Source organism: Brachyhypopomus gauderio, chromosome 13, assembly GCF_052324685.1.
Source record: "Brachyhypopomus gauderio isolate BG-103 chromosome 13, BGAUD_0.2, whole genome shotgun sequence".
Classification (NCBI taxonomy): Eukaryota; Metazoa; Chordata; class Actinopteri; order Gymnotiformes; family Hypopomidae; genus Brachyhypopomus; species Brachyhypopomus gauderio.
The window spans coordinates 512,501-522,660 of NC_135223.1; the positions used below are offsets into that span (position 1 = coordinate 512,501).

The 10,160-nt window shown below is 44.3% G+C and overlaps 1 protein-coding gene across 2 annotated transcripts in view; it reads right to left on the minus strand.

The window, feature by feature from the left end:
- tuft1a (tuftelin 1a) overlaps window positions 1-7,007 on the minus strand; it is a 15,098-nt gene extending 8,091 nt beyond the window's left edge. The window contains exons 1-2 of one of the 2 annotated variants that reach the window (XM_076970114.1): window positions 6,689-7,007; window positions 1-56 (exon numbers count right to left, since the gene is read on the minus strand). The exon at window positions 1-56 is cut by the window's left edge and continues 13 nt beyond it. In XM_076970114.1, coding sequence (XP_076826229.1) covers window positions 1-56; window positions 6,689-6,745 — 113 coding nt within the window. In that variant the 5' untranslated portion in view covers window positions 6,746-7,007. Of the gene's footprint in view, window positions 57-1,967; window positions 2,017-6,688 lie in introns of those variants that run through there. The other variant, XM_076970115.1, reaches the window with a different exon arrangement.
- Between the last annotated feature and the right edge of the window lie 3,153 nt (window positions 7,008-10,160).

Consider the following 10,160-nt stretch of genomic DNA (forward strand, 5'->3'; position numbering starts at 1 on the left):
GGATGCTGTTGAGGGTTCTGGTCGTACAAGGTGAGTCGGACCCGCCGTAGCCCCTCCTGAAACACAACAAGCAGTGTTGAACAGGGCGAGAGGAAACCGTGACTGAAGGGTCTCTGCTAGGAGCGGGAGCGGGAGAGGGAGGAGAGGAGACCGTGGGGAGGAGAAACTGAGTAATGATCCACAGGGAGAGGCAGGCGGAGTGAAAGAGAAAGTGTGAGAGGGTGAGACGGAACAGATCTAGGGTGTCTATAAATGTTTGGCCTAAATGTCATTGCCTAATTACGAAAAGGAAGAATGGGAGGGAAGGTGAAAGTGGCCTGCCAGGGTCTAACGTACAGGAATGCTCTGACATTATCCAGCCCACAGCTTCTGGAAAATTCCACAACTCCCCTGCAGTGCCAGAACTCTGAATGTGCGTTTGAGCAGCAGCAGAGACTCCAAACAGGACAACACGCTCAGGGGGACATGGAATATCCCCATGGCAACCAAGTCACACAGAAACAATAAATACAGGAAGCGGGAGCTCATTGGGCTAGGGATCTCAGGAAAACAGGCGAACACACACTAAAACAGCCATGACACGAGGGGTCCGTGGGGGGTGATACACACACACATATTATCACAGTAATGTGTTCAACTGAACATAGTCCTGCTTTAAACTGAACACTGACCATACGAGTATATGAGTGTTCGTTTTGGAGAAGAGAGGCAGGAAACACACAAACACAGAGCCTCACACACACACCACTAAAGTATGGAGCTACTGTAACCACAAGGCCAACACTGGAATTAGTTACATAACTGCAGCCAGTGCACATGTGCACACGTTTACAACCAGTCATGTGAGCATGCGCACACCATCCTAGCATGTCTTGACGCCCTCCAGAAAGCCCCTGTGGCCAGGAGCCTGGCAGGCACTGCAAGCCTGACAGGCTGAATGAGGCCCTGGCTGTGGATGGAGGGAAATACAGAGAGAGGGCAGATTACAGACCTCCTCACATACTGGGACTCCCGTACAGCCCGTCCACCACGGCCCAGCGGACCTTCATGAACCCTGCTGCTTCTAAAGGGGGTGCCATGTTTGGATTTGCCCTCGTATACAAAAGCATGTTTAATGAGGCCTGCAGACATGCTCGTGACTTGGGTGTGACTGTTTCAGCAACTCCGCACAGCACCCAGTCAGGCATAATGCACACGCACGCACACACAGACACAAAAAAACACACACACACACACAGACACAAAAAAACACACACACACACACACACACACACACACACACAAAAACACACACACACACACACACACACACACACACACACACACACACACAGACACAAAACACACACACACACACACAAAAAAACACACATTCACATAGACACACCTGTTCTCCCTTCAAAACACATGATGAATGTCTCATCACTCAATGACCACACACACACACACACACACACACACACACACACACACACACACACACATAAATGCTTTGCAAACAGACACCACAGAGGAACCTTGTACACACTTTGTGACCATGGCCACAGGTCAGCACATACCCCCTGTTCCCACACAGAACCTCTGTGCTATCATGCTCCCCAACTTCATCCCTTCTACACACTACCGTCCCATTAAACTGGTGGAGTTGCCTTGACCAGAACAGCAGTTCACCAGGTATCATAATCACATGTTGGCAAATCCTGTGCAAAACATCCTGTCTCACCTGAACACACACAGCCAAAACAAACAGGGTGACTGTGTCTCCCGCCCAAAACAACAGCAAATCCAACAGCTCAGACAGATCGCAGCCACGTAAGCTTGGGCAAACGTTTGCGAACCATGTTATTCAGAAACCACTAGTCAACAAGATAACTAATACCTGTCAAAACACTCAAGTCAGTGGATTATTTCCCCAAGCCACTGGTATGTACGTCCAGCCACACACACGTACCATCACACACACGTACCGTCACACACGAAGACTCTTCACGCTTGGCTCTCTGTCCCCTACTGAGAGTGCAGAGCAGACCGTGCGCAAGAACTAGTCATAGCCTCTGTGTGTGTGTGTGTGTGTGTGTGTGTGTGTGTGTGTGTGTGTGTGTGTGTGTGTGTTCCATACAAGGCAAAGCAGCACTTTAGAGAGAGCCTGGCCCAGCTGAACACCACACCTTAAATCAGGAACAAACCACGTTATCTCACCTTATTCAACTGGGGATTATGGACTCTATTCTGAGTCAATGTGGAATGATTCTGCTCAGAGCACAACAGTGTTCATGAACTCTGGGCCTCGTCTGAGACCTGCAACTAACCGGACACACTCGTGTCTTAGATCCCCCCCAGACATCTTGTAATCTCTCAGAAAGTTCCATAATCCACTGCCGAGTCAGAATGTTTTCATCTGTGAATTTCTAAAAGGGACAAACAGGAGAACACGACAGAAAAACAAACAGGCTTATCCATGTTGAATGCTTCTCGCGTGAGAAGCAGACTCGGCTTAAACAGAATTGCAGTACGACCCAATCAGAACTTTAAAAGCCACACAAAAACCATGAAAAATTAACTAAACTGTTTCCAGAGAAACAGAATGTTAATATTAACATCCTGTTTCTCTGGATACTTTGTGTACTTTCTACAATTTTTATATCTCTGCGAACAGTACCCATGTACACTGCAGTTACAATTGTGTTAATGTCAGGAGCCTAACGAGGCCACTGCAACACCTCGATCTTCTCCCTCTTCAACCAGGCCTGGGTTTTCTTGTGCTTGGGGTCGTTGTCCTGTTGGAAGATGAAATGACAACCCATCTTAAGATCCTTGATAGAGGGATGTAGATTCTTGGCCAAAATCTCCAGGCCGGCGGTGTTGTTCATCTTCCCATGGATGCGGACCAGATGGCCAGGCCCCTTGGTTGAGAAGCCACCCCACAGCATGATGCTGCCACCACCATGCTTGACTGTAGGGATGGTATTCTTGGGGTTTTAAGCAGTGCCATCCTGTCGCCAAATGTTCTGGGTGTGGATGGCACAAAAAAACCTCGATCCTAGTCTCATCAGAACAGAGAACCTTGAACCAGCCTGCCTCAGAGTCCAAGTGATCATGAGCAAACTGTAGACGAGCCTTGACATGACGTTTTGAAAGTAGAGGTACCTGACGGGTTCACCTAGAACGAAGACCACTGCAGTGGAGTAGGTTACTTATGGTATTGATTGAAACCAATGTCCCCACCACCATGAGATCTTCCTGGAGCTCCCTACTTCTTGTCCTTGGGTCAGCCTTGACCGTTCGGACAAGCCTGGCCTCGGTACGGGAGGAAATTGAAAGGCTGTCCAGGCCGTGGATGGTGAACAGTAGATCCATAAGCCTTCCACTTCCAGGTGATGCTCCCAATGGTGGAGACAGGTTTGCCCAACTCCTCTGAAAGGGTTTTGTACCCCTTGCCAGCCTTGTGACCCTCCAGGATTTTGTCTCTGATGGTCTTGGAATGCTCCTTAGTCTCTCTCATGTTGACCATGTACGAGTGCTGTTCACAAGTTTGGGGAGGGGCTTTTTTTAGTCAGAAATGGCAGGAAAAAACATAATTAATCCAAACAGGTAAAGCTCATTGTTCTTTATGCCTCAATTGCTGCTTAATAATTGAGGGAACTGAACAGAATTCTGTTGAATAATAATTAACCATCTGATGAAACTTTTGACAATAAAAAAATAATAATAAAACAAATATATAATAATTTTTTGCTGCAATGCATTTCATACGTCCAGGCTGATCCACAGTCAAAATGTCACAAGGCCAAATTAACTCCAAATGTGTAAACCTGCAAAGTCTGCAGGTGGTTGAATACTATTGGAGGCACTGCTCAAAGAGGACCAGATTATCAGATAAGCCAAAGGACAAACAGGGTTTCAGGGGTCTGAAGTAGTTTCAGACACCGCTATACGTTACATATCCCTGGTTCATATAGACGTTAGGGGAAGTCATCAATAGCTCTTATAGAGGAAGAGGCAGGTGGGAAAGACAGAAGGAAGAGCGTGATCGCATGACTATGAACGTGTCAAAATCCGGAGTCAGATCCGGAATGGAGCCTGACACGCGTCTTCTCGTCTCACTCCATCCTTTCTCACGCAGGTGCACATTCCTCCCCTCCCCCACCCTCACGTGACACATAATAGCACAAGAGCTGCACTGATGCAAACATGTTGACCCCCCGGCAGAATGAGACTTGGGGGGGGGGGGTGCGACGACAACAACAACACAACAAACCTGAGAATGGAACGTGTTACCAGACACTGGTGGACCAAAGGAGCGCACACACGCACACACACACACACACACACACACAGACGCACATTCATGTGGGATATAAAGCCCAGAAGAGAAGGCTGCAGGTAACCTGAGATTTTGGATGGAAGCATGGTGTTCTCCGGGTGAATGTGTACCACCTCAAGCGCGCATGCACACAAAGGAGTGTCCGAAACCCATGATCCTTACAGAGAGTGTTTGTTTGCTTTAAAAGCTACTCCGTCCTTCCACACCTGATCTGAACAAAAGTGCGTGAGAAATACAAAGATGTTTTGTGCCAACACAAATAAATGTGTGCCCAAAACACTTTCCACATAAGGATAGGATACTCCACCATTTATTCCTCCTGCACACACACTTAAAGTGAATGCCTGGTGCCATCTCGTTAATACCAAACAACCCACCCGAATTAGAATGTGTGTTTGGAGTCTGTCCAGCATGGCATTTAATCCAAACGTGACCATTACGTGTTGGACGTGCGTTGTGTGCCGACTGGACATGGCTGCCCTGCTGTGAGACCCAGGGGCAGAACCAGGGAGTTATGGAGGTTAAACATCACCAACACAGCCTGCTGGACAAACACAGTGAGTGTGCTGGACAAACACAGAGAGTGTGCACACAGAAGTGAACTGTCTGCCTTACATAACTGTGAGAGCACCTCCATAGAAACCGCCACCCGAGCTGAAAACGTGTGACAAAGTTGCTTCTGTTCTGTTTCACAGACCTGAGACTGATCCAGAGGAATGCTGGTATCTTTAACTCTCGCCCTCTCCCCCAGGCTGTGCTCTCTCTTTCTCTCTCTCCCTTTCCCTCAGCCTTGAAATCTGTAAAAGTGGCTAGTAAAGGTGTTTTTGTACCAGTAGACAGATAAGTGAAAGGGTCTATTGTACATTTTGACTATATGGGATAAGTAATGGATTCAGAATGGATCCAGGACTCAAACTGCTCAAGTTCACTCTCCATGTTAGTCAGTCAGTCCCATCACAGACCTCATGACTCTGCTGTGAGTTTCTAAATACATTAACCCTAAGTGAGACTAGACTGGTCTGATTGTATTGCTGATACCAATAGCATAGTTTAGGTCTGCATCACTGGATCACTGGTACCGAATGAACCCTTGTAAAGTTGGGCTTTCACTGTGGAAATGAGGTCAGGAGTCTATAAGCACAAATGGTGCTTTTTAAAATAGTAAACATGTTAACCTAAGTATTTAGCAAAACCATTTCATATTATAAAACATCTATGCGGTATCTTTCAAGGTACAAAGTACAAGTTCCTGTTTGCCAATGTAACATTCATAACATGATACGAGTCCAGCTCATAGCTGTCCAGTCCTCACGACACAGAAAGGAGTGAAAACATAGCTAGACGTATCCACGGACGTAATTTGGGGGGGGGGGACGGGGGGGACATGTCCCCCCCACTTTTTCAAAAGCCGGCTTTGGTCCAGTTTTTACGGTTAAAACCAAATATTTAAATAGCGACGAATCCATGTCCCCCCCACTTTTTATTACAAAATTACGTCCATGGACGTATCATATTGAGGTTAAGATGCTCCAGTCCCAATAAACAGACCATTAAACAGACGACCTCTTAGGCACACACTATATATATTTATAGGTGGATGTGTACAGTGTACAGGCATTACATCCAGTAGTATTCATTGGTCCCCTTGACATAAAAGGTGCAATAAACTTCCATTGCAACACTATAATGTAGACGGGTAGTGAAAGTGCAGGTTAATCATTGTCTAAAACACACCTGCTCCGCTCGGCAGTAGACACCAGCAGCTAATGGCTGTGTGTCGTTAATGAGAATGAGTTCATATTCTACCAGCAGGGTTTCTCCTGGGTCAACAAAGAATCATCAAGAACAGGTAGGCACCACACCTGTTCAGCACCTGTGGAGCAGCACTAGGTGGAGAATACCATGAAGGTTTCATACTGTTTATACCAACAGCCTTCTGGAAACCTCTGAATGGGAGTCTGAATGGCTCAGTGTGATGATGGAGAAGTTTGCAGTCCACTTCTGGGAGCAAAATGAATCTTATAGATAAAACCATAAAGAACAAAGAACGAATAAATCTTTTAACGCGCATAGACTAACAATAATAACGTAATTAAAAAGTAAAACACGGAGTAAAATAGCACTTAAAACACACCTTCCCATTCATAACATAAAATACGGTCACCGTGACATCTCAGGATACATTTCACCAGATCAACAAGTCCGTAGTTTCTGTTAGAAGTGTTATAAAGGTGATCGCCAACTTCCTTCACATTCACACCATCCAAATATCAGATTCACTGTTATGTTCCCCCGTGGTCCTCTGTGGACCGAACAGCACCCGCTGCATAATTTGTTTTTATGGTCTGATGTTGCCAAACTCACCGCTTTGTTGTCCGATCTGACTTCTTCAAACATGCACATGCTCCGCGTGCCGTTCATTTTCAGAAAATTACTGGGAACTAACAGACTAAAACGAAAAATAATAAATAAACAGACAAACAAGAGTGCGCGTTTTCGACACGCTCCACGGAGGTCTGCAGATGTATCGCACTTCTCTTTAATACACGTTCTGCCCGCGCGGAGGATAAAGACGTGAACGCGCCGCCCCCGCCTTCGTCAAAGTTTCAGCAGCGTCATTAACGCCGAGAGCTCGCGCGTGACCTCACTGCTGCGGCAGCTCGCGCCTCTCTCGACACCTGCGCTAGGTTATTGAGCGGTTCCGGTGCTCGAGCCGATTGCGTTCCAGTCCCATGAGCGAAACAGACACGAACAACCGTCGCGTTTACGTGATGACGCAATGCCACAGCACAAAGGTTCTGACTGTGAAAACACATAGAAATTACATATACTTCGTGTAAAAATAAATATTTGACACAGAACCAGCATCAATATTTAAATGTTCCCTTCTCTAAAAAGTTCTTCAATTTAATATACAACTAGCCAAACTCAAATATTAATTATTTCATATTCAAGAAGGAGATAATTTAAGGACATATGCACGTGAGATCAATCAATATGTATATATACCATATATACTAATATTAAACATGAACTATGGTCACTCTGTTATTCTGCACTTGTGTGTTTCTGTATGTATTTGTGGTACTCTTCTGCATACATTTGTATGCTATTGACTTAAAAAATATTTTAATTTGTCCTAAAATGTAAATTAGAATAGCTCAGTGCATTTGTGCAGCATTGCCTCTCTTTGTTAAGCTGATTTAAACAGAATTGTAGAGTTAATATTATATATAAACGTATATACAATTTTTTTATATATACATAATACTCATAATTACTAATAATATAACATACATTTCTTTGAATATTTAAAGCATAGTATGATTTATAATGAATGAAGCAGAACAGCTTGTTTCTTGGTCCTGGAGGTCTAAGACTGCCACCCAAACACTGTATACTGAACAGAACAAACACACCTTAAACGGACCCACTAGCAATCACTGGAATTGTGACCGCACCTAAGACTAACCTGGGGCCCTAGGTGTGAAAACGCCTGGCTGTGGTTCAGGTCAAATCATGACCTTTACTGATTAACAAGTTTGAAAGTGCTCTCAAAATGCAGACACACCAAGACATAGTTGGGAATATAGTCATCATGCTTAGTCTTGTTTCTCCCAGTGTTGTAATAGCATACTGTACAGAGACTCTTGCAGATAATGACATCAGCAGTTTAACATAAATACATTTGTGGAAGTTATTTCTAAATAATTTACACACACAAAACACCCACATTCCTTCAGCAGCACATTCTGTGGAAAAACAACACTGGAAAAATTAAACACATTATGGCTATTTATGGCATACATAAAACTATTTCCACCACCATAGAGGTTGTAAAAGATGCAAATGACCTGTTTGACTGGCAAATGTAGATAATAGCTGCCCTCTGGTGTAAGAAGCTAAGGTAAGGGATTAGGGGTTAGGGGTTAGGGTTAGCTAATCTAATAGCTGCCCTCTAGTGAAAAAAGCTAGGGTTAGGTATAAGGGTTAGGGGTTAGGTTTTAGGGGTTAAGGTTAGCTAATCTAATAGCTGCCCTCTGGTGTAAGAAGCTAAGGTTAGGGATTAGGGTTTAGGGTTAGCTAACCTAATAGCTGCCCTCTAGTGAAGAAGCTAAGGTTAGGGATTAGGGGTTAGGGTTAGCTAACCGAATAGCTGCCCTCTAGTGAAAGATGCTAGGGATAGGGATAAGGGTTAGGAGTTAGGTTATAGGGGTTAGGGGTTAGCTAATCTAATAGCTGCCCTCTAGTATAAGAAGCATTGTGACAGTAATATATCTACAATGTGAAATAGGAGTATATGAACCATATGTAATGTTCCTCATGGCAACAATTCTATGTATTTAATTGTTGGCTATGTGAAACTACAACCATAACCTAAGACAAAGGGTGAAAAAAGCGTTCTGCCTATCCTACCACACCTTCCCACGCCTCCATACACAATAAAATAATATTTACTTGCACTCTCCTTTCATTCAGTAGCATTCCAGTGGAAAAACCAAAACAAACCCAGACCTACATTTCAACATTCTTCATCCTTATTGTTCCTCCCATGTTCTAGAAAATCCAAAGCACTTCATATAGCACATTATGACAGTATGTAGGTTACATAACAAAAACCAGACAAGCCTAGTTAAACCGGACCTCCGTTCCCCGCATATACACACGCCGTCAGTACAACATCTGAAATGTTAAAAATGATAATGTGTGTAACTCCTGTGTCTTATGTGAGGAGATTATTCCTCAGTAGCCAGAGGGCTGCTGTCTTGCTACTGTGATGTTGGTGCAATCACACTGATCTGTAAACATCCTACATTACAAACCAGCAAGTGAGTATTAAAATCTCCAGCAAAACCAACACCCAAAATTAGTGAAAATAATCAATCATTCTTAAATGTAATTTACACTGAATAAATTACTTACCTAATTATGTGACTAATGATTGCTCTTTACATGAGTCTCAAGGTGTTTATTGTGGTGTTCCCTGCTAACCATTCAACCACTAACTGAGCAAAGGCAGGTGGTGAGAGGTGGTGAGAGGCTGACTAGGCACACAGACTCCAGGCGCCTGCATGTTGCAGCAAAGCCCCCTCCAGGCTGAGCCATAATGAAGGCTCTACAAAGGCATACTGATGTTCTTACATTCTGCACATTCTCTGAGTGACAGGGGCATACACAGTCAAAATAGAAGAGCTTTTTTAAAACCCTTTAAAAAAGTACTGCAACAGGCAGCATGCAATACCAGTTAGCAGGCACCAGAGGGGGGCCACAAGCCAGGAGCTATTCAGGGTTAGCTAGCCTGCTCTCCCTCAGGTGGCTTCGCCCTGTACAACAGCTTCACAAAGGCCATTCTTTGCGACACCTTGGTGTGACACGCGTGATAAGCTAGCTGGTTATTGGTATTAGCTTGAGCAATCTTGTGTGGTTTTCTAATGTTCTCTGAGGGACACTCTTCCGTGCTTGTTTCCATCTAGGAGGTTTAATATTTTGCTCCTCATATCAGTTTGATATCCTCAATATTACTAAGTAATAGAAAGCTCTCTCACAAATCAATTTGTCTTTAGGGATCATCACCCCCCCCCACACACACACTTAAGGTGTGCCCCAAGGGTCAGTTTGTAGCCCTCTACATTTTATTTATATGATGCCCATCTGCTAATTTATCTGTAACCATTGACTTATCTTTTGTTATGTGGATGACATTTACCTACATCATTGCCAGAAAGCACTAATAACAGAATGGAAATGTCTTATTTTCTGTAGCATGAGTACTGTTCAAAAAAGGATTAATACTCCAGAGCACTCAAGGCAAACACAGTCAAACATGAAAAATGAG